Consider the following 25,832-nt stretch of genomic DNA (forward strand, 5'->3'; position numbering starts at 1 on the left):
GAAAAAAACATTAAAAATACTGTGTATCAAACTCTCACTAAAATTCAGTACCGTATGAATTATCTATACCTTTGAATTGAGTGGATCTGCACAGGACCTGTGATGTGGTTTTGTTGATCTCAAAATCAGCAAAATTTGATGACTTGAGTAAAGCTTGTTTGTTTGACATGAAGAAAATGCTGTACAGATTACCTAGGGATTTTGGGGAGGGGAAGAAAAAAAAGGGGAGGGAGTAAGAAGGTTTATATTCACCGTGGAGGAAACTCTCTTGGACATCAGTGGATCATAATATAGGAGTATGACATATATAGTATATTATGACAGAAATAGAATTCATATAATGTCAGTTTCTACAGTCATAAATCATTTCAACAAAATTTCTCTAAAGTCTAATTGAACCAATTTTATGTSTTTTAGTAGCCTTACCTACTGAATCACATATAATTTTACATCTGGTTTGAGGAAAACACAGATTGTGAAATAAGATTGTGAAATACAATCCCTTATCACTGCAGATGTGGTAGGACAAGTGTCTCAGCATTTCAACAGAAGCAAACAGCAGCTTAGATGAAAATCAAGAAAAAGCAGTATAATCTGTAAAAACTTCCCRAGAAGACATGTATTAGGACCAGGGAGACAGGAGAGAAAGGTGGATTTTTTGTTTGTTTGTTTTTCAAGTGTTCAGTGGCATTGTTCCAATAATAGAACTCAGAGGGAAGGTTCTTAACAGTTCTGATAAAAGACCCTTTCACAACTTGTTGTGGTGAGAGAATAGCTCTGACTGCTGTCTGACTTTGACAGCTGTACAATAGTGTTCTMTATAATAGCTTTAAGGGGTACAGTGTCTGAAGTTTTTAAGTGATAAAAGACAGAATTTTGATATTAAGAGAAAGAAGACATTCCACAAAATCTTTTTTCTTTAAGTGCTGTTAAATGTTGGCCATTGTGTTCAGACTCCTAGCTAGCTTGAGCAAAGCAGAGTCACGTATTTTGTCCCTGCTATAGACCCTCAGGTTTCTCAGTATTAACTGTATGCTTTAAATAGGAAAAGATCCTGATTTCTGGGAATGTAAGTATGGAAGAYAGGCACCTGCTTATATGAGAAAAGGAAATGACATCCTTACTGGACTTGGACAGTAGAAAATAAAAGTTTCTACTAATTCTTCATCCAGCTTATGTTTAAATACCTTTATTTCTTAAGTGAGATGGAGACTGGGATTATTTAATTTTTGACCTGCATGCAATAGTATCTAAATTACTGGTTTATCAGTAGTCTATTTGCCCTTTAGTGGCATTGCCAGGATGACCAGATAAAATGAAATAAATGAGGTCATGTACCTTCTGGCACAGCACTTGCTGTGTATAGTGAGACTTTGGATAAAGTTTATGCAGAAAATTTTGTCATGGTGTATTGTCACTTCCCTGTTCTGCAAGAAGAAAGAATTCAGGACCATGGGAATCTAATAAAACCAAGTGTCAAGAATCCTCTCACATCCGGTCTAGATGGTTTAAACTTGCTGTGGAACAACATGTCATGTAAAATTAGCTCCCTGTTTATTCTCAGTTAATAACAGTTACAAAGGTGAAAAGGAGATTAATACATCAGAAAAGATACAAGGAACAGCAAGATGTCTTTCCTGTAAAGTAGTTAATGCTGACAGATGCAATCCTGGTGTGCGAGTAGGAGATGACTGCAAATAAGCAGTTTGTTACTGCATKTATTCAAACGTCTGATGACACACAAAGAAAAGGGATCCCTCCTAGTAAAGCAAGTCCTGTCTTTTTTAATAATTCCCTTATAAATGCTGAATTTATAGAGTTCTGAATTTGAATTTGCATAGCTGCGTTTGCAAGAATGAACCTTACCATCTCTATAGGCCAGTTGTACTTTTCCTGCACAGTTTTAAAGGYGGCAACAGCTCTTAAGTTCTTGCTGTTATTTTCTTTACCCTGGAGGTTTGAGTTCCCCTATGATCGTGGCAACTGGAACTGAACGAGGCACAGCATGCAATAGTACTAAACCTAAGCAGTCCAAAGTCAGTCATGGTCTCTTTCTCTCTTCCCTGCCATAAATTTTAGTCATTACAAAATTTAAAATTCACATGAAGCAATTCTACCTACTTTGCATTCTCTCTGTCCTGTGGGCTTGTACTTAAATTATGTTTTGAAGGAAGACTAGAAACTTGGAGGTTTCTGTTTTACTTTAAGCACTGCTAGAAATCTTTCTTACTTGTGCAATTCTACATCTCAAATAGATCTAAAGATTCTAAAGATCTATAAGCTGATGATAAATAAAAGACATTATCAATTCTGGCTGAATACTGGAATTAAGAATAAGTTCAATCTTTGCATGAAAAAAAATCTATGAGCAAATTCCTCAAATAATGACATTTTAAATAATACATGTTTCATCTTTTAAAAGTTTTTTTGGCTTTTCAGACTTTTGTTCATGTTTTTTCACTGTTTTTCTACAAAATTGAATTGAGAAATTTTGTATTATAAAATGGAGGCTGAGGTTATGATAAAGTTCCATGATGCTTGAGATGAGGACTGCTCATCTTTTTAAAAAAACACAAAAAAAMMCAAACAAATTAATTCCAGTCATGCTGCTAGTTAATGAGATGGTGAATGAGAAGCTGGCGAACATACATAGTTGATTTTAGTTTAACAGACATATTTTCAGTTAAGAACCTACTGCCTTAACAATTCAGTTATCTAGAAGCATTTAAATCTGAATTTCACATCAGGATTTTTTTTTGTGAAATATTGAACAGATACCAGCTGAGGAAAATATTCAGTGTGTGAAGGCATCCCAACAACTTGTTTAAAAGAAAACCCAAGACAGGTGTTTGCACAGATGATGTTACCGTGAAGTAGACAGCTGCTGCATGTGTCTTTAGGTCATTTACTGGGCAAGACAGAAGAGGGAAGACAAATCTTCTAGTGTTATTTTTAATAATTTTAATCATGTAATTATAATTTAAAATAATTTTGTATTTTTTAAAAATTCAGTATAGAACGTAATTGTTTAGGTCAGGACTTTTTGGAAAAGACTGCATTTATCCCACACCACAGAACTTACTCATCAAATCTGATTATTTTTTACAACTATCTGTCTGTTTTCCTCGGGTTATGCCTGTGAATTATCCATTCTTTTCCTGGTATTCAGGTGAATTGACGGGCTTTCCAACTTGCTTCAAAATGATTTAAAATATTATCCTATTCTAATTCCTAAAGATGAATTCATAGTGATGAATCCTATTTTAAATCCAATTCAAATTATTTCAATAAAAACAGTAATAATTGAGTGCTACGGAACTGATTTAAAATATACTGTATTTTTAGATTTGGATTAGAAATTATAGTCTGAATATGAGCGATCAGACTTCTATCATTTAATACCTCTCTGATAGACTTCTGGTTAGAACTTTCTGGGTATGGAATGGACTGACCTCAAATGGGATGGCCAGAAGTGGTTTGTTTGTTGTGTGCCATGACACGTGTAAGAATTGATATGGTTTAGAAATGTTAAGGCCTCARACTGAACTGAATGAAGCAATACTCATCATATTAGTACTGACCTTGCACCAAACTGTATAGCTCCCATAATATATATAGCGTACGTAAGGATCTTTGTTATCTGGTTCAGCATTTTAGAGATGCTGTCACATTTTATTTACTTACATTTTCATCACAAGTGTCCTAACCAAACATCCAGTGAACTCTTCCTAGTTTGTGCCATTGACTGCAATGGGTAAGTAAAATTAATGTCTTTTTAGATACCTACATAAATGYTTAATATCAGCCCCAATCAATTCTRATCAGTCTTATGGCATGCTTTGATAATAATGTAACAGTACAGTTCCTATGGACAACTGGAAGCTTTTATCAGCTGTATATCTTGTACACAAGCATTAGTCTACACAGAAATATTTGTTTTTGTGAGTCATTTTTCTAGGCACGAAAATATTACACCCACATGGCCAAAAATACGACTTCTGATATCTGAAACCTGCTGTGAAAATTAACTGGAGGCAGTTGTGATGACTGCTTTGTTTTTGTTGTTTGATTTGGAAAAATGTTTAATTCTAAAGAGCTTTTGAGGATGAGAAATTTAAAATAGATCTGACAGAACAGGCTGCTGAATTCTTTTAAGTATCCTAATCACATTCTCTTTTCTTCTTAAAAATGTTGTATGTGTTTTAGCACGTTGCTATTTTAGAGTTTTAGAGAAACACAGGCATACACAGTGAAATCTGTACTTGTTGTGTTACTGAGGTGAGAGTGTAATTTGTAGCTTTTGAGTACAGGTGAATACAGGGTATTTAGTGGTTGTCCTCTATGGTCTGGAGTTATTATCTGATATTTTTACTATTGTGGGATCATTATACAGAAGACTTTTTTGAGAAGTGTATTRCCTATATATCACTCTTGAGGACTATATTTAATCCATGCCTTTCAAAGGACCACGGATGGGTTTGAGTGTGYATGCAGTTTGATGCTAATAGAGGCTCCCATTTGCTCAAGAAGTTTAATATTTTAGATCTAACTAAATAATGCTTGTGAATAAATATCCCACTTCCAAATTACAAACTAATATATAAATAGTCACTGGACTTGCAAGGGCTGTACTGCCATAATACTTATTATGGGTTTTTACTCTAATCCACGTCTAGTTGGTCATATTCTGGGTGAAAAATTATGCTGTCACAAAACTGCCGTGCTTAATTAATTACCCTCTTCAGAAGTGGCATTTTGCGGTCASTTTTATCTTCTACTGCTTTATAGACACTCTGTCCTTAACCTTGTTCTATCTGTTCTGCAGAGAGCTGTGCTCCCTGAAGAACTGGGAAGTTTCCATTTCTGCYAGGTTCTCCTGGATGTGAAAATAGTTTCACGCTAGCAGACTTCAAACAGAAAATTCAAGAAAAAYGTCTTTTTTCAAACGGTTCCAATATTATGCTTTAAGCTGCCGGCAAACTGATAGTCTTAACTTGACAGCTTTAGGGTGCCTAGAAGGCATGGGCTAGCAGTAGGTTCTAATATTTGGAGATCATTTGTGCATATCAGAACAGTATTATTACCCATTTATTTTGTTTGTTTGTTTGTTTGTTTTGACAACTACCTGAACTCAAATACTCTTACAGTGGAATAGCTACATTGCAGAGTTGCAGCCTTCTTAAATGTTGACTCTTGAGCAGGGATTTTGAGTTAAACAATTTCAGAGCTAGCTCAGGAGGGAGCACTCTTTAGGGAGTATATCTTCTATATCTTCTTTGTGTAGCTTCCATAAAATTCCCTTTCCTATGAACCACGGACCTTGCTCTCCTGCCAAGCTTTTTTACTAACACACTATATGAAAACATGTGTTCTTAAGCCTGTAAGATGTAGYTTTACAAAACAATGTGTGCTTTGTTGGGTCGTGACAGTTTCTACTGTGCTTTTCAGAAGTGATTGATGATAAATGACTCATTTAAGAAAATTTCAACAGGCTTTTGTATATTCTAGGTGACATTCTTCCTGTTATGGCAGAGAGTTTTAGTGAGTAGCTGAAATGGAGAATGGAAAGTTAACCTTCCTTGATACCACCTTATGTAGCTCTAAAAACAGAATATAYCTAATGCAACAACCTCAAGTTACAGTTTAAGCAGGATACTTTGCAGCAGCAGAAGAAAACTCGCTGTATAGATCCAATAATTTATTGATTATCCAGTTAATAAAATACAAACAGTAATAAACAAGCTTTGATGACTACAGCTAGTACGTTAAGCAACCTCTACGAGTCCCTAAGTTGAGACTGTTATTCCTTAGGCAGGAAGACAGCTGCCTGAGTCCTCCCCAGATTTTGATCCTAATGGTGTCGYCTGCTTCCTCATCTTTACGTTCTGCGCAGCCCCACTCGTACAATTGCAGTAACCCCCCTTGCCCACCTCACTCATTGGCAATTTTCTATTCTCGCTAAGTTTTACTGTATGATCTAGCCAAAGTATTGCCATTCAGTGATTCTGTGTTTTACTACATACTTCCTGTTCTACTAATCCTCTGCTAAAGTGTTAGGTCATGCAGTTTACATGGAGAATTAGGCAAGYTTTGGTATACATTGAACGATGCGTATCACCATGTAGATACAGCCTTAGGCCATGTATCCTGGAGTCTCAGCAAAGGTATTTTGATTGACTAAAGATCCCCATGTTCTAGATTTTTGACCGAAGTTTGTCAGTAGAGGGACCTTCAGCAAATTAATTCTACGGCTAAAGAGTATTTTTTATTTTTTTTAACCATAACCTATTTTTCCATGGCAAATAAAGTTCTGTTTTGAAGATTTAGTTCTTGTGCTTTGAGATCCTTGGGCAAAGACAATGGAATGTATTTCTGTACATTTCTGATAACATTTCTATAATATAAATTCATCATCTTTGCRTTAACTTTCTTTTAAGAAGATTAAAAAATCAGCTGATATTGTTCCATTTTTACTTGTTTCATTTACACTTGTGCATCTGAGCTGGTGAAAATTCATTTGAAAACATTTAATTTCCCAYCAAACACAAAAAGATCCATTTGCAGCTGCTTTAATATTCAGTATCTGAATCTAACCCTTTTGCAAAATTTAATTGTGTGCTTTTTGAAATGGAACTAAGTGCCAATTTTCTTAATGCAGTTAGCATCATACTTATAATAACACTAATTTATACTCTTCTCATGTCTCTCAAACTATCATTTAAGGCTGAAAAAAATCCTTCTAATGTTTGCTGGAGCGAACAAGGGTGAATATAAATACAAATATAACTACAGGTGTTAGGTGATGCAGTTTCTGAATATAGATGTTTTGATCTGTAATGGCTTGCCAAGAACCTTTCAAAAGCTGATAAGTGGCGAATGAAATTCAACCCCATGTACGTATCTTTGGAAAGTAAGAATAAATTCATACAGCATTGAGGTAGATGCTAATCAGCTCTTTGAAACTAGAGAGGAAAAAAGTTATTAAAATCCCAAGGGAGGTCTTTTCGGTGCTAATCAGGCAGTTTGTTAATGGAGTTGTGCATGTTCTGCCAAATGTTTCCTTTTCGCAGCTGAGCCGACTGGTCTTGATTTGGTCCAGCAATTATTTAAAGAATAAAGATGAATTATGAAGATTTGGTCAGTTGTTGGGCTGATGAGTTTATAACCATTGTAGAAGGGTAGTGAGGCCAAGTGTAGCATTGCATTACTCGTGTAAGAATCAGTCAGAAGGTGCAAGTCAACTTTCCTTCCAAGATTCTGCTATTTCATGGACATGAAAGAGAACTGTAGAGCCACTGAATTAAATTAGCCAAATAACAATAAAATAGCATATGCACATCGAATCGAGAGAAAGTGGATTAATACAAACTCATCATATTAAGTCTTCRTGGTTTCTGATATATCCAGGTTCCAGTCAAGTAGACTGGGATAACTCTAGTAAAAGCTGGTGTCTGAGAAGAATAATGTAGGACTGAAACGAATTATAATGATTTTAGTACCCTCTATCTGTATTATTGCTCATTAATTTTCTCCTGACATCTACATTTCCAGTGACTCTGGTTTGTAGTAACCTCTTCCTAAAGCAGTTTTTAATAACTAACTGAAACCATGGGACTCTGGCTTTTAGCTTTTGTATCAGCAGGGTTTTAACTGATAGAGGAATTGTTCTTGTTGCATGAATAAATTTTCTGTGTGTGCCATCTACTGGGCTGTATTCAGAGTGCAAAATTTACTCATAAATCCCTTTTGTGAAATTATAACTTTTTGTGAAATTTATAAAAATAACTTTTGTGCATATATCTGTTGTCTCTATAAGATCTTGTTGGAACAGCAGATTTATTTTGTTAATGCAGGAAGCTTATCTTGTGAAATCTATTTCCACATCAATTACAGGCTTTGTAGTGATTTAGTTTACTACAAAAACATAAGATATTTTTAATAAGATATTTTATGCTTTAGAATGCTAGAGTTTATCATACTCTGGAACTCTTACAGGAAATCTTTGCAAGAGAGGATGTATTAAGAATAAAATCGATAAGGGCAGATATTGAATTACTAAATTTGTCAAAATTGCAATATGCCGTCATGATATAAGTAAAATGAAGTAATTGTTATTATTTCACTTTTTTTTCCTCCAGGAAGCCAAGACTTCTCTGTTCATACTATTAGCCTGTCTACAGGTCTCTATTGTTCTCAGAGTCACTAGAAGAGATTCCTCTGTCTTATTTAAAGATTTGATGAGGTCATTCCACAGTGCATTCGTGGCCAAGCAATCTTAGGTATATACTTAAGCTAGTTAATCTATTTCTATATTCATGCTCCTAATAGAAATCTGTGCAYTTCAAGATATACTAAACTTGACGGGAAATTTGTCTAAGAGATCTGGTATTTCATCCATTGCAGCTCATATTTTAAGYATCAGGTTGTGCGTACACACACATTCATTTAAATAAATTTTTGGTAACTTTTATTTTGAGAAGATATAAAACAAATAATTTAAGACTTGGTTGGTTTTGTGTATACAGGTTTTATTTCATGATTATTTTCCAACATGTCCAACATTTATGGGCTACTCATCTATAATCAGTGATGTATAAAACAGTTACCAAGTTTGAGCTATGAGAATAGAAATAGACACTGAAGGATAATAGGCTTGATGGTGTTCTAAAACTCACTTAACTTTTTACAGTATCTCATAATAAAACACTACTTAAAATCGGAGCTCAGTAATGTACAATACAGCAAGTGTTCAACAGCTCTTTCACCACTCGTAGTTTTCAAACAAATGGGAAGAGGAACTGGGCCTTACAATAGAAATATTTGTTTAGATAGACCCACTGCTTAACAGACGTAATAGGCACTAAGAACTGGCCTTAGTTGAACAGGTCCAAAGTCCAGTTGTGAACAAAAATGATACTGTAGGAATTTGAGGACTAGGTTCACAATTTGCAAAACTAACTGAAAAGAATATGATGGAAAATTTTCACTCTTGCTTACAAAAAGATGAAAATCTTTTTTTTCTTCCATAGAATAATTACAGTAATCAGAAATTCCAACTGATAATTTCTACAATACATGATATTAAAGAGATTAGAGCAGCATGCATTTTCCAGCTATCTACATGATTTTGTATAATTATTTTAAAATTTCACTGACAAAGAGTAATTTAACAATTTGAGAAAAAAAGACCCATGAAATCTATAATTGGGATGTAAAAATCAGACAGTAAATTATCACTCASTGTAATTTTTTCATTTTTTTATTGTGAAATAAGCAGAAAGATTCCAAGATAGATCTGTTTACAAGAAATGTGAGTTATTATGTAGGCAATCCATTATGAACCAAATCTAACATTAAGCCTAATAATAATTACTAAAAAGTTGTGTATGCAAAATTCTTCAAAAAATGTTTGCTAAAAATCTCCTTATCGCTTTAGAACTCTGCTCCGTTGCCACTACAAAGCTCTGAGCAGTTTCTCCTCAGACTGGTATCTTCACTGGMTGAATGAAGCCCATTTAATCTTTTAAAAATGTTAAGTCTACATCAGTAGACCTTTATTTTTCTCTTTCATATTACTGGTTCTGTTTATTCAGTGAGTAAAGAACAAGATACTTGAGAGCAGGGTCCAGCTTGGTGATTTTCAGGAGAAGCAATACGTGGTTAACAAGGGAGGCACCTTCCCTGCTGCTATAGTGCAGGGAGATGGTTGTGGGAGTGCAGGCTACAAACATAAGTCTCACTCTCTGAAGCAGAATTGAGCAATTTAAACCAGCTGGAAACAGAATGTGATACTTGGGAAACTTAGGGAGAACTTGAGCTTCTCTCCCCAAASCAAGATGAGAAGGGGAAATTTTAGTTAACCAGCTACTGCAGAGCTGTGGGCCCTCATTCCYGTGCAACACAGGCAGTGGTCCTTCCTATCCGTGACCTGAGTCTCAGCTGCTCATCACTAGTGCGGAGTGAAGATGGTGACAGAACCTCTGTGCAGGACTCTGGGGTTAGAGTTTTTAGGAACATGGAACAGTTATTTTGACTTTTATGTTCCTCAGCATTCTTAAAATTACTATCACTGCTAAAGTATATCTAACACAGTAAATCTTGTGTATCTATTTAATATGACAGCAAAGTATGGTAGTGAAAATGTTTTGAAKGGCTTTTTGTACAAGCTTTTTATATTTTAAAATATTGTAAATATTACAAAATATTGTAAATACTTTTTAGAGGAAATCATTATAGATATGCTAATGCTTGTGCTTCAGCATGATAGGTTTATGCATTTAAAATAGTTTCATAGACCTAAGATATCTTTAGAGTGGGTCATTCAAATGTTTTGGAAAATGGATGATTGGAACTTTTGTAGTAATCAGCTACTGCTAGATTCAGCTTTGGAAGTGAAAGAAAATACAGTCCTGGAACTAAATATGTGTGTAGCTTCCATAAGATCCTAAACTTCTGGCCTTGTGATTTTTAAAAATCAAGGCAAAACTTGTCCTGAACTTGATTATTTTAAAGAGTCCTAGTGGATTTTTGCATACAGTGCKACATTGCCAGGTACCAGGGCTTTTTGTGAATCTGGTTATCCTTTAGTGTATTCAASCTGTGGCCAGAACAAGGTTTGGCTGTGCAGGTGGATCAGGTGATCACCTGCAGCAGTAGTGACTTAGAGTGAACATRAAGTTTTGTCCTTATGTTTTCCTAGGAAAAATGAGCATTTCTTAATCTGGTTGAGGCTGAGAAAGCCCTATAGCTTTCACCCTACTGATGATCTACTTTAAACATCCTGATTCTTGTTTGTGCTGCTTCTTGGTGTGAAAACCATCTCCAGAAAAGGCTGCCTTTCTTTTGGGTGCATGGACAAGTCATTAGTTTTCTGGATGTTGTTAAGGCCTCTTCCTTTCATTGTCTGAACTCGGCACCGTTTCAGAAGTGTTACCAGAATCGCCTTCATCATTACCATGGCAATAAACTTTCCTACACATCCTCGAGGGCCAAATCCAAATGGCTGGAAGTAGCGTGAAGGAACCTGCATAGAATAAAATGAGGATCAAAACAAATTTTTCTTCAGAAAAATAGCCAARTTATGATCAAAGTCTCTACTAACTATTTTCTGAGAAAATTTGTGGGAAAAACCTCTTTAGAGCAATTACTTTGCTGCTTATTCCTGGGTTGTTTCTTGGCCACGTGTACTGTTGCTTTGTTTTTTCTTACCCTTCATGCTTCAACACCCCCTTTTAAGCAGGTCRGGCCAAAATACAGAAATGCTTAGAGGACACCTGCTGTTTTCAGTGCTAAGGTAGCAGGAAATGTAAAATTAAGCAGCTGAATTCTGCATGTACATCTCACTCTGTTCATCAAGTGATCTTCAAGGGATCTCACGAGTAGCTGAGAGATGGAGAGTAGCTTTAACACACAGTAACGTTAATTAAAAACATAAGTAATTCATAAAATGTTCACTACAAAGTCCATAAACATCCAAGATGACTGCTACCTTGTCCACTGATAATTATAAAATTATATACATACTGTACCCATACTACCATTGTCACTAGAAATGGAGTGTGCCTGTGATTTTATTTGTCATAAAATATAAGGAAGAAAATGTTAATTAGCATGTTAGCATAGATAATGTTTGTAATTTCTGTCCTATCAGTTAAAATGTCAATGCAGGATTCTCAAAATTACTGAAGGTTGCACAGCCAACTTCTGCTGCTTTTATTGCTGTTGAATAGGTCATTTCTCCAAGGCAGTCCTAACAACGTGAATAGGCCTGCTGAAAGGAAAGCTGCTTGTTATGAATAAGAAMAAGTAAGTCTGACTGTAACTATTCTTCATTTGTGTTCTTTCTTTTAACTCRGGGATTTTGTAGGAAAAGTTGTTTTGTACTGAATTATTTAGCAGGGTTGTACTTTTTTATTTTTCTCTGTTTTGCAGTCTGAGGGGGAAAAAAAAACCTCTTCCATTTAAACTACTTCAAGTAACAGATTGAGATATGCTTTTGGATGAATAATAGGTAAATACAAATGTTCATAACACCAAGCAGCGTAGCAGCTGGCGGTACAGCACAATGGCAAAGGCACAGCCTGGGAAAATGCAAAAATGTTTAGATTCGAACAATGCAATCTTATCATAAATAATAGTGTGGATTGCTATTCACTTAGAGAACTGAGTGGAAATTGTGCCTGCTGGAATAATTATGTGGCAAATAGAATACATCAAGTCAGATAGAAAATGCATTGTAAAATATTTGGTCAAGGGGAAATATTTTTAGCAGCCAAGTGTGCATATARAATAAGCAAGAAATCTATTTTGATAGAAATACTTAGAATGAAATTAATGGGCAAAACTGAGGAAATTATTCACAGTGAATAGTTAGCTTAATGAAACTTAATCACTTATCCTCCTCCTGCATTTTATATAATGTCTTTTTTTCCTGATTTGTTGTTCTTAGTACTTTGTGCAATTTGCTATGGATAATCAGCTAGCAGTATAGAAATGTTAACTTTTTTAGTTCAGACTGTGTGTGTAGCATGAATGGTATCTGTGTCTCTTGGCAGGAAAATTGTAAAAACTTAAAGCTGTTCTAAATAACAATAAATTCACATCTTTTTTTTWTTCTTATTTTACTTATTCTCTTAAGTATTTTTTCAGTAAGCCCATTTTTGGTGCATCAAATCTTTTCATTTCTTGTGTTGCCAGGTAGCAAAATGATTTCCAAATTCTTTGGTTAGGCACAAATACATTTTGGGGAAAAAGAAATGTTAGTGATCTTAACAGCCAAGTTCGGCATGAAAGAAAATAATCTGAAGGATGAGTTACAGGAAAAGGACTTCAAAACCAAATGAAGTACTATAGACTTAAAAAAAAAAAAAAAAAAAAAAAAAGAGAGAGAGAGAGAGAGAGAGAGAGATCTGGTGTTGTCGAGACCTAGAATGAAACTCATATGAAGAAGTGCTGTACTGTGACTGAATTACTCATCACTTTCATACTGAGCTGATTAGAACTCAGTAGAACTTCCATTTCAGCCCATGTGGGATGTTTATTTTTCATTTAGGAAATAATAAAAATGTAGGATGTATAGCTAACTAGGCACTTAAACAAAGGAAGACAGATACATTTTTCAGGAGAAATAATACCCCATCTCCCATAAGAGAAAAGACACAAAGCTTACGTTCTTCTCAAAATTTTCAAGAGAGAACTCATTTGGCTTTGGGAAGAATTCAACCTTATGCATACGTCCGATATTGAGAATAATGTTTGTTCCCTTTTTCACAGGATAGCCATCAATTACGTCATCTTGTAAAGCTTTTCGCATGATCAAGTCCACAACTGGCTGGTATCTCATGCTCTCATAAATAAAATTCTCCACAATTTTTAAGTTTGGCATGTCATCGCTCTGTACATCTCTGTCACCTTGAGGAACAAAACAGATAATGAAGAAGTTGTTTGTGGATTTCACAGCTTCGTCATACAAATACCAAGCCATTTTTGGAAGATTGTCAGTTCTTTGAATAGTGTGTAGGTTCTACTCCAAGTAGCTTTGTATGGGCTCACATACCAGGGAAACCTGCTATATTCTTTACTAGGATAGGTCCTGACTTAGCTTATGATCTGCTCTAGAGCTCTTCATTTTTATGCATTATGAGTCCCTGTCTTGTTTTCTTGTCAATAATGAAACTCCAAAAGTCCTTCCCACTTCTCGAGATCAGGTCACTGCTGAACCAAAGCTGTGTTGTAGCCTCACAAATTTGGCAGCTCCTGCTTACCTGTAACAGTTTCAATTTCTCTTATCATCTCCTCCTCCACTGTGGGGTGCTCTGCAATCAGGACTAGCATAAAGAAGAGAGTTACAGAGAGAGTGTCAGGAGCAGCGATCATCATCTCCAGCACACACTGGTTCACATTCTCAGCAGTCAGATCTCCGCGGTTCTGAAAAATCAAAAGAGGAAAATACTGGTTACTGACTTCTGATTCCCACAAAAGGCCTTACAGCAGTAGGAAGGGAAAGATCTAGTATATATGCTTGAAAYAAAACTTGAAATCCTGCTATTCAGTGTCATGTGGCACTTAGCATTTACTTTTTGTCTTTCAGACAGGAAAAAAATGAAAATCAATCTATGTTTTGATAGGTGTGTATGTGGCCTTACTTAAAAGCAAGGGCTTTTTTCTTAGCTCAGATCCTTATCGATTTGTTAAATTGCAAGGGAAGGTTTTTGGGCTGTCAGGGATTATGTAGAGTTAGGGTTACATATGATATGATGCCTTGTGAACAAAAGGTGATATACCAAGATAAAATGAACAGTTTAATGAAAGTATGGATAGGCTATCTAAATACAGTTTAAACTATTTAAAAAGGAAAATTTAAAAAYGAGACCAGCACTTCTTCCCGAAGTTGCAACTGTTCAGTGTTTGAATTGTTCTTATGTTATCCCCAGAATTGATTAATTTGYATCTCTTGAAGATAAYGTGACTTTGAGATAGATACAGGATTTGCAACTTAAACTCARTGTGTTCTTATAGACAGGTGAATGTTAGAAATTCAAAGTTATCAGTGTTTGGAGTTCACTGCCAATACCTGTGCGAAAATCAGCTGGGATGCGAAGTCCATGTGATCGTCTAACTTATCAACAGTGGAGAGCTTTTGTCGCTTCTGTTCTATTAAGATTTCCATTGCTCCTTTCAAATCCTTGCTGAAAACAGATAAAATCCCCTTTGAGAAATATTTTCAGACTTTCAGTATCTGCTAGAATATGATCATAAACTTAGAGATTATGCCAATAAAAACTTGAGTAATTTCAGGTCATATAATTCTAGCAAAAAGTAAGAGGAACCCTATAATAAAAAGTCAAAGACCTGTGTTAGCTTTGAAGAAAAGTGTTTCCCAAGGAATTTCTCTTTATACGGAGAGAAGCCATATTCTCCTTTTATAGCATACGTTGAAAGGGATGAATGCACATCCTATTAATAGAAGTTGTTTAAGATTGATTACTATATTTTATTATCACTTAGTGATAATAGAGAATATGAAAGATAATTGTTAGAAAAAATGCAGGAATAAAACCATTGTATCGATGGTAGATTTAATCTATTAGTCTATATAGACTAATTGATGGTACAGAGCAATTTACTCTGTATTTTGTCCTCAGGGTTTTCATTTCTTGTGCTTTTTTTGTTKCTGGGGTAAAATCTTTGGCTCTCATAGAAGTAAGTGCATTGAAAACATCGAGCATTACAAGGTTGTTATTTGAAATAACTCATTTCTTATCCATTGGAAATATGGAGTGGTTTTTCTTCCTAACTTTATCAGCAGCCTATCAGAAGTTGTGGTATTTGTGATTCTTCTTCACTTTAAAGATCTTTTTTTGCAGCAGGAATTAATACGTCCATTTTAAGGTGATTTTGAAATATAACTATTTGCTTATATATTTTCCAGTTATAAATGGCAAACAGAGGTAATATTAGAAGCATGAGATAAAGCAATGATTATTTCCATAGTGTAGGAAATTTTAGGGGGAGAAGGTAAATCCTGTTTATAAAGGAGTTATACTTCACTTTCAATACACTTTCTTCTCTCTCTTAAATACCTCATGTTATATAGTCACGTCCAAACAATTTGTTATACATGTTTTGTAACAAATATTTTCTCAAACTAAATGGATTTTGAATCTAAAATGAATGAAGTGATTGCCATTTCTTGTTTATAGCCAGTTCACTTTCGGTAGAAGATAGATTACTCTCTTTTGTGACAGTGTTATGAATTCAGGTGCGATTTTTTTTATTTCCAAAGTTTTTCTAACATACAGAACTTTGTTAACACCTTGATGTAATTCTGCTTGTTGTTTGTAATATGCATTTTGGAGTTAAGCTGATGTTCAGCATGATAATCTATTTCAGGTTAAATGGTTTCCAAATATGTATGCCTACGCTTGACTCTCCTTGACTAGTTAGCAAAAATGCAATTTTACCCCAGAGGATGACTTTTCCTTGTCTGTTTGAATGGAATCCATTATTTCAATTTGATTTAACATTTGAAGTTTCGTTAACTAATATTTTGGTGGGTAAGTTTAGACCGAATAGGCAAATCTTTAACTCGTTTGCTCAGATCAGCCCTTTGTAGCACCAGCTGCAAATCTTGTTCTGTTGCTCTCTTGGATCTGCAGATAAAGGGGACTTTAGCCAGCCACCTTTGCAAGTTTCATAGTTCATTTATTTTCTAAAGAAAGAGAGCAAGATATTAAAGTTTTCCTAGAAAGAATGTACTCAAAAGGTCTGTATAACTGCTGATACTTACACTGCCTCTTCATATTTCTTGCACAGCCAAGAGATCTTAAAAAAGATATCAGGCTTTAATAAAAGTGCTTGCCAAGCATCAAAGTAGTTCTGAATCTTAAGCACGATGGCACTTTCTGAAAATAGAAGTTAACAAACAGCAGTGCAAAATGTAAACTTCATTAGCCAAATAACACAATTGCTTCAGGAAAACTACTTCCTGCCTCCACTAAGTGCATAAGAATTTGATAAGCATTTTGTTTAAATATATGGTAGATAAGGATAGGAAACGTTTGTTGCACACTGTAGAGAAAGTACAGCTCTTTGTAAAAACCCATGTTTGGCACTGAAAGGAGAGAGTGGTGTGACAAGCAGAGCCCAATCCTCCCACAGGGGTGCAGAAGAATTATGTTGCAGCATCTTGAAACATGGCAGTCTGCACCTCATGATAAGATTAAGATTCTCTCAAATCTTTTGAGAATGTAAAAAGAATAGAAGATTGAAAAACTGTAAGGTGAACAAGGCAGACATTTAACTAATGCATGTAATGCTGGGATTGTACTGGAGTGCATAAACATTTCTGTAGATGCTACTATTTACTTGAGTGTGAAAAGCTGAATAGGTATTTTTGATCACATAAAATTCTTTTACAACTAGAATCATCTAACATTAAATAGATTTCACTTATTTGATAATCTAAGAGCCGTTTCCTGAAACTCAGTGTTGTGAAAGAAGTTTTGCTTGCATTTGCACTTTAGATCCATAGCAAACCRTACGAATAAAGCTACCAGTACCATCCAAAGGGATCCCTAGAAAGAGCTTGTTAGATGTGTCGAGCATGATCCGTCTCATAAGATTCAACACGTTGATGTTTCCCATTTCAGTAGTCACCTCCTCCAGCTTGTCYAGGTGATTAGTTGTTGATTCAACACAAATCGCTATCATCCGCACAAGACCAGGACCGGATAGAGCTGGAATGCATACGCAGAATGATCAAAGGACTGATGGATTTTCATACTTTTCTATTAACTTACCTACWGAAAATAAGGTTGCCAAGAAAATGTAAAGCCTTATAATCCATATGGATGTAATGAACTCTGGCCTGGCAGTATGTTGTGTTTTGGCCAACTATGGCCACCTATAAACAATGGAGATAATGTCGTGGTGATATTTTTACATTTTAAGAACATAAAAACAACAACAAAAARGTAGTCACTTCTGCTGCTGTTTATTTTCGTGGGATGTTATGACAGACTCCATCAGGAACAGGTTTAGATGGTTTCTGAGTGATTTGGGAAATCTTGCCCTAAATACTCAATTTAAATTCCTTTTCCATGTAAGAATTGCTGTAGTTGCCTCATGGATATTATTTTAGCAAAKATATACAGAGAAGTATTGTGTGTTTGTAACTGAGCTGATTAATGTTGCAAATAGGAGAAAACTGGTCATTCCAGGAATGGGTAGAAAAAAGTGTTTGTCTTGTTTGTTTGTTTTTTGTTTTCAATCAGCACAAAATTTCTTATATTTTTCAAAAATAAACTAAGGTAGGAAAGGCCTAGGTGTTAAACTGAAGCCCAGACAACAACAAAGTAATATGGAAAACTTTAAACAGCAGGTTTTTATTTTCTTTAAGACTTTATTTTTAACGTCTTAAAATCTTTACCTTATCCATTTTACTTTCCTTATGCAGGTTCCAGAACTGCTGTCATAAACTACTGCAGCATCAGCTGATGAGAATTTTTTTTTCAGTGCTGTGAAGTTTGCAGAACAGCAAAGTAATTTAAGTGGGGCAGTTTTTTAAGGAAAAATGTTGGATCATTGAAAGTACTAATTCTAATGATCTGCAAACAGTGAAAATTCCCAGGTGAGTCCAGAAATTACAGGTTTAAATAGTAACACTGTAATTGTTATGTAGTATTTAAGTTCTAGTTCATTACGTATATTAGATAAATCTTTTTATTTTYTATTTAATCTTGTTACTACATTAATTCCTAGTGTATTAAATTGCTAGTGTATTAAATGGATTAATAAATAGTGCTGTAGTGCTAAACTAAAAATCATTTTGAAACTGTAAGCATGTTTTTYTTCAATTAGAACAAGACAGAAATTTCTTTGAACTCATTTGAAATGAGGATGGGAACTGTCAGTCAGAATCATTTGTATTAGTGTCACTTGATCTAATGTTGAATGCTAGACTTTAAAACGCTTGAAAACATGGGAATTATTCAGACTTTAGTTTTAATCCGAAGTTTTAATCTTTAAAATCTGAAAACTATTTCAAGACTAATTTAAGTAACATACCAAGCAAAATAAGTGCAAAGGAAYACATGCAATAAAATATTTCTGTGAGATCCACTTTCAATAATGTAATTAGGAAAAGAACAAACAGTGTTTTCCTGTAAGATGGACTGTATGCTTAAATAATGCAATATATTAATGCATGTTGATTTACCTTTGGTGAAAAAGGGTCGAATTTCCTTCCAATGTGCTGGATTGTTATTAAATATTATCCCATTTTCATACATGCCAATGCACTGTAACCCCAGTTTACTCCCAAATCGAGAAACATAGTGCCAGTGTTTCATTACATGGAACACACTGGAGGATCTGGAGAAGAAATGGGGTTAAAATAAATAAATAAATATATATATATATATCATCATTAATACACGTGGCATTTTCTGGCAGCCATAGGGAATTCGAATCTCCTGAGAGTTGGTGTACATTCTAAAACACTAGAGAAGTACTCCCCAGGTCAGAACCACTGCCATAGAAAATTACAGATTATATTATGAACTGTAGGTGAGGTCTAATACGTATATTTTGTAAATGATAACAGAGTGTAACTGAAGATGATGTGTTTAATGTTAATATATGCTTCTATTCCTTTTATGCTAACAGTGCAGTTGATTTCCTAACTAACATATAACATTTCCAGAGGTGTTAAACACTGTGTACTACCAATTTCCCTTATCCCTGGCAAATATTTTGTGAGAAAAGGTATATCCATACATATACATATCCATACATACAAATTTGCTGCAAATATCTTGTCCAAAAGTATGACACCTCTTACTTCGATGTACTGCGATGTTACTTCAATTTTTTTCCTTGCTTGCAGKCAGGAAGTGGGCAGATTTTAAGGAATGTGTTAACATTAAGTTAAACCCWTAAGTTTTTTTAAAAGCACAGACAAATTCTGTTCATCTTGACATATTCAGTATTTGTATAAGACCTCAGAGTTCTTTAATTTTAAATAAGCTGACAGTTGATAACAGACTTTGTCATATGTATTAAATTTTTTTAGCTGTTTACTCTCAGGTGCATTTAAAAAGAACAAATATACATGCATCATTTCTTATGCAGTATCCTAATATTAACAAACAGAATTATTCATACATTAATCAAACATTAAATGTGGCATAAATATTGCTGAAATAGAAATTTGCTGAAATAGAAATATGCACTTGACAAAGTGCATATAAACAGTGTCCAGCGTTACTGTTTTAAAATATCATTTCCTTTAGAGGGAGCTAGCATCTTAGAAATGCTAATCTGATGACAACATGATCCAATTAAAGCTAAAAAAGGAAATAAAATCAGATGAGCATTAAAATTGTACAGCATGCCGCTTGCTATACCTTATTGCATACTCTGTGGACCAAATCCAGATTTGTTACAAATACAAAGATTTAGCCTTATTAATTGCAATGCAGTTTCTTGCATTCTATAATACTGYATTTGCTTAACCACCTTACTGAACCACAGCCACAATCTTCAGGCATTACTCTTACTTTAAGGAGAACCTAAATAAGAACAAAAGAAAATAAAACYTGGATTAATCCTGCATTGCAGTCAATCAGTATAGGTTCCTTTATAGTGTGTAATCCTAATATTACATGGAATAGTGAAACAGACATTAAATATTTTTGAGGGGGAGGGGTGATTGAGACTGCAATGCTTAATTTTTCCGTTCCACTAACAAAATGAGAGAATACATATGGATTTAAATTTGACTCATTATAAAAGATTAGAAAAAGATGTGTGAGTAGCAGAAAATAAAAGATTTTAGAGGATTATTGAAAATAATGTTAATTCTACTTTAGAAAGTAGAGCAAAAATGTGAGAAAACTCATATTATTAAAGAAAGATATATTTACTTGCTAATTATAAATGTTTCTTCACCGCTGATCCAAACTCTCACAAATTCTCCATATGTCTTATTGTAATAGTTGCAGGCATTACCTACTCCCATCCAAAGAAATCTGCCATGTGAGATGAGAGGGCCGATGCCCATACAGTACCCAGGCCCTAGGAAATAGGATAACAAAATTATAGTCTAAGCAGTGCACCGTGATGAGAATATGTCTCTGTGCATCACCTTTGTCAAAGAATTTTTCTTATGTTACAGTCAAGGTCTGTGTTGGACACTTTACGTAAAATTGCCTGGTCTGCCTTGGAAAAAAATTGCATCTACATTGTTCAAGCCTCATATCCATGGAAGCCTAAAGTCTATTCAGTGTGCACGCCACGCACACTATGTTCTTTGTTTCTTTTGAGGAAAAAACTAACAGCTGCTGTCAGATTGCTCACTTTTGAAGGGGTAATGGGTAGATATCAAAAAGAAGAAAAAAATGACATAGTTTATTCCTTTCTGACTAACAAATCATTTGATCAATCTTGGCTAAATTCGTGCTTGGCTGAATTGGCCTGCTGTAGTAATATCAATAAAAGTCAATATCCTTTTGATGCAAGTAAATTAATTGCATTTCATAGAATCCTTAAGGAAGGGACCTCTAGAGATCATCTAGACCAACGCCAAAATTAATTTATTAATGATAATTGACAGAATGAGAAAATGGATATTTAAAGGAAAATGCATTTTAGTCCTGTGAATTTCTGAAAATAGCATGCTAAAGTAGGAGTTAAGAATGGAATAATATGCATTTACTCCAAGTTCTCAGCTGCTTCTGCTATGTCTGAATGTCAAATTTCCCTCTTACAAGAAGGAAGAAAATGGAAAGATATATGTAAAACATACATCTATCTCCATTAAATAAAGTGGCTACCGAATATTGTTCGAAAGATTTGCAAGCTGCTTAAGATTGTAGCCTTTCCTACTAAGAATCAGAAGAGCCCAGGCTTGTTTAAATACCTTGTTTAATAGAATTAGGGTAAATTCATTTAGTTCTCTCTTATTGAACCTATCAGACATTCAGATAGATGGCACAACCTCCGTGACTGCTTTTTCTTCTCTAACTTCACAAGGATTAGCGCATATTGAAGGATGCTTGGAAATGATCTCCTTTCACATTAATTTTACTTATGTGCCACTACACTGGGTTAAAATCACTGGCTAGGATTATCTTTAACTATTCTTTGCACTCTTTCATGGTGTGTGCACTTTTCTCGTTTATGGAGTAGTTCAGGACATTGCATCTGTTGGAGAACAGGCTGAATCTGTAATGCCTACCATAACTCCCCAAAAATATTACAGCAGTGCCCCTCTGAATGGGAAACCATTTGATGTTTTCTTGTGATAGAGCATCTTCAGTACCAAACACAGGGAGAAAAATTGATAAACTGATAAAATCCAAATAATTTCCCAGATATTACTCTTTGTTGTCAGTCAAGACAGTTTGAAAAGGATTAAATGTACAACATGTAAAAAGTAGATGTCCAAAATGCATATGAAAATATGAACTAGACTTAGTTAAAATATCATCTTTTCTAGCATATACACAACAAAGCAAAAAGAAAATTAAATGTCGCTTTTAGACAGTCAAGCTACCTTTATTATGGAAGGTCTGAGTTCAAATATAACATGTTAGATTTTTCTTTTTCCAGTTATATTTTTAAAAACCCATGTTATTTAAATTGTTTTACTAAATTTCCCTGACACGCAATTATTTTTCAGCATTCCCTCCTCACATAAATTTGAGAAACAAGAGAAATGCTTTAACAGCTTCTGGAGGATACATAGCTAAGGTTAGTTTACCTGGTATTGATGATGTTTCTTCATGATTCCATATTAGAAAGAGGAAGCACATGAGGAGGAGTATGGGCACTGTGGCCACTGGCATCACATCTGGTACCAGGCTGGTGAGGTACTGCATTACATTCAGCGTTTCCAATACCATCTTTACCAAGAGGTTCTGCTTTCCTTTGTAGAGCTAAAGGTGGAAAGAGGCTGAGTTTTCTGAACTCCAAGATATATTAAGCCTCTGTGGGTACCTCACAATCCCCTTGCAGGTCCTGTAAATGAGCGAATTAACTCTTGTAGTAGCTTTATTTTATAATGAGACTGGTTGCTTGAACTGTTTGCCAGGACAACCTACATCACAACTCAAAACAGACATGAAGCAGACATTCTTGCTTGGAAATTACAAAGCTTTGATGACCTTGGTATTGAAGCTAAGTTTTGGATACTTTAGCTAACAGACCTTTTATCTCTGATATTGCCTTGGTTGGCCAATACTAAGGCTTACTCCTTGCAAATTTCCAACCAAAACACCAGAAATTAAACTTTCAGCACACGTGGAAGCACTTGCAAGCTTTCATCTCTGTTACTTACCCTTTTTACTTCCTATATGCCTATAGCATTTGTTAAAATCTTTGAGTTTTCAAAATAACTCCTTTGCATTTCTCAGGAAGGAAAAGTGCTGTATATATACAGCTGAAGCAGTGTACAAGCTGCTTTGTTTTATTCTATTTTGTTTTTCTCAATAATCAGCTTTTGAGTGAAGCGTAATGCATTTCTATATGTTTCTTCTACTAAATGTCTGGAAAAACAGTGTTTATTGGAATATAGGAGATGACGGACTGCCTGCTGCTATATTTCCCTTCAGGCAGCAACCAGTACTTGACAAAGGAAAGGAAAAACAAACAAATAGACAGACCTGTCACGTCTAGGGGAGTAGAAGGATTCCTTCAAAGATGTTTTGTGGTTCGAAACCTTTCGGGTACAAGTATTGCTCCATGATTTTGGGTCATTACTGTGAAATGCTTCCAGGGCTTTTGTGATTAAAAATGATATTGATATAATATGCCAGAAAACTCTTTAGAAATGCATGTGATRTTCCAGTAGGTAGCAGTAGGCATCTTGCATTACATGTTTGGATAATCTCATATCTTTTACAGGTGCAGTTATTGTCGTGTCTTGTATGTTCTGAAGGTTGTTATTCTCCCGATTTTTTTGATTATAGTAACAGCATCTTATTCCTTTTTCACTTGTGTACTTTAGTGATCCTTTAAGAGAAGCTCTGTATGTCATCTGTCTTATTAAAAATGGCTCAGAATCTGTGTTTTCCTGAGTTTCATTTCCAGTCAGAATATGCAATGCAGCCTTTGAAAGCTATTCATTTATATTACTGTGCTTTTAAGAACACTTTCATAGGTTTGAATCCTACTTCTCATTTTAAGCACCACAAAATAAAGTTAATTATGGTAAAATCTGCAGATTAGGGAATAAATACCCTGCTTATAGTGACCTTTTCARTGCTTCCGAAAGTTCCAGTCAGCAGGCTAAAATCTGTGCAGTTATARGTCTGTCACATCTAATGAATTTTCTGTGGCAATTTGTTCTAGAAATTTAATGATATTGAATGATTATTATATTCCTGTAACATAATTTTGTAGCAGTAGCTTACTATAAAATGAATCTAAATTACACTCTTGATTGTATCTTTTGTTTAGTGTAGAAGAGGAAAGGAAGAGGCAACAGCAGAAGAATGGAAGTAGGAATTTAGTAACAATCAGCCTGACAATCTGAAGGGGCTCTTGACAAGTGAGGGAAGAGGTAGGAGCGTGGCACGTTGCTGTCTCAGGGTGAGAGAGACAAATGCAGAACATGTCAGCTGTTGTGGTAGTGAAATAATATGCGTTTACTGTGAGATAAGAATAATATTTACATTTGACGTCTGCTATTTTTTGCTGTTGTAATTTTAATCTTAGTGAGCTTTCTTATAGCAGTGTTGTCTTKTTTCTCAGGGGAATAGTATTGCTAAGGTGTATTTTTCTGAACATCTTTAACTCTGTCAGTGGTCTTCATCACTTCTAAAAYGCTTCTACGCAGTTGGTTCTATGTTAGCAGTGGCTACCAATGACTCATACAAAACTACTAACAGTGCTTGACTTTTCTTCTCTGCCTCAGTGGCTGCATAAATTGCTTTTATCACCCCTCCCACTCAAAGTACCGTAAGTTTCACAAGGTACAGAGATGTTTTAACTGCAATGTGTTCATGTTTGTGCTGTTTGTAATTCCTGTTATTTGGAGTCTGTTTGATCAMTAAGTTTTCTGGGCACTAGGAGCTAATGATAAAGTGTGGCTGGGACTTACCTGGGTAATGCAGGTTGATCCTATCAATGAGCAAGTATGTTAAAAATATCTTCTGTGAGTATGGGAGTTTAATTGATGATTATTTCCGTATGTTTGGATAACTACAGTGAAGATTACGCCTCCTTTCTGTGCCTTCACAGGATGGTTGTGACCTTCATTGTGTTGAACTTAATGTTTTTGTATCTTTTATTCCTTGTTAGTTTCTGGGATATGTTTTGGGTTAAAACAGGAGCTGTCACAATTCAAATGGGGTTCACATACATCCGTATTTAGATTTCACAGAGAAGGCAATTTGAAATCAGCATAGTGAGCTTGGAGCTGTAACTTCTGCAAGATGATATTAGAATGGATAACGTCCTGRCTGCTGCTCTTGTGATTTATCCAAGTGATTTTTCCGGTACACAGGAGCAGTAAGGCCTTCCAAGTAAGTTAATGGATTATTTTAGTGAAGTCTTTTTTTCCATGCARTCAACACTTGAGTTTGTCCCTCAAGACTTATTTTAGCTTAGGTTCACTCCATTGTGTATTTGCTTTGTGGTAAATCTAATATTTTGTGCACATTTAGAACAATATGAGACTAACATAAATGAGAAGGATAATGAAAGATAACTGCATTTTATCATAATAAGCCTTAGACTCCAAGGAGATCTTTTTCATAGATTTCTGAATATTACTTTGATCTAACAGAATGAGAAATGGCAATCCTTTTCAAAAAGATATTTAATGAGAAGCTGATAAGCTTCAGGCTTAAGTCTTTTGAATGTTATTTTGCTTAGATAACTCAGACTACCTAATAATAAGAAAAATAATCCCATATTGTAGTTCTGTGTAGAATATAAGAGTCTAAAAAGGAGTTTTAAGAATATGTGTAATGCCATAAAGGATGGCTCAGCTACTCAATTAGCACAGGATTTGCAACAATTCTAAAAGTACAAGGCTGCTAAAGATCTGACCTTGCTAACATGYAACCAGGTGTTGACCAAGATGATAAATTATTGCTGAAAATACTAAATGAACCTGGAGCTTAGTGAGCTTGAGCTTTCAAAATAAAACCTGTGTAATACGCTGTCAAACTGGGGCTGGCCAATGTAGCCCTCTGAAAGTGTTCGTCCAAATGTATTCCAGAAATAGGTAGCGATGGCTAAATTGATCTTTGGAGGATGAATGCCTACAACTTGAAAAATCCCTTCCTATTAGTGTGTTGAGCATCCAAGTTAATTAGCCAGTT

The 25,832-nt window shown here is 35.0% G+C and overlaps 2 protein-coding genes across 4 annotated transcripts in view; one reads left to right on the forward strand and one right to left on the reverse strand.

Moving 5' to 3' along the window:
- The window catches only part of GLDN (gliomedin), an 86,075-nt gene that overhangs the window by 27,781 nt on the left and 32,462 nt on the right, over positions 1 to 25,832 (forward strand). Inside the window, exons 1-2 of one of the 3 annotated variants that reach the window (XM_026045827.1) lie at positions 11,710 to 11,805; positions 17,957 to 18,130. The exons of 1 other annotated variant lie outside the window; for it this stretch is intronic. The gene's annotated coding sequence lies outside the window, so the exon portion shown is untranslated. Of the gene's footprint in view, positions 1 to 11,709; positions 11,806 to 17,956; positions 18,131 to 25,832 lie in introns of those variants that run through there. One more of the 3 variants, XM_026045828.1, reaches the window with a different exon arrangement.
- On the reverse strand, positions 10,267 to 22,510 carry LOC112952883 (aromatase). The gene is made up of 9 exons (XM_026045825.1): positions 22,265 to 22,510; positions 20,427 to 20,577; positions 18,719 to 18,873; positions 17,061 to 17,237; positions 16,289 to 16,403; positions 14,573 to 14,687; positions 13,764 to 13,926; positions 13,169 to 13,410; positions 10,267 to 11,023 (listed from the first exon to the last, which is right to left on the reverse strand). The coding sequence occupies exons 1-9, from the start codon at positions 22,404 to 22,406 to the stop codon at positions 10,772 to 10,774; spliced, it is 1,512 nt and encodes a 503-aa protein (XP_025901610.1). The 5' UTR covers positions 22,407 to 22,510; the 3' UTR covers positions 10,267 to 10,771.

This window comes from Nothoprocta perdicaria, unplaced genomic scaffold (genome assembly GCF_003342845.1).
Source record: "Nothoprocta perdicaria isolate Ctin4 unplaced genomic scaffold, notPer1 scaffold_41, whole genome shotgun sequence".
NCBI lineage: Eukaryota > Metazoa > Chordata > Aves > Tinamiformes > Tinamidae > Nothoprocta > Nothoprocta perdicaria.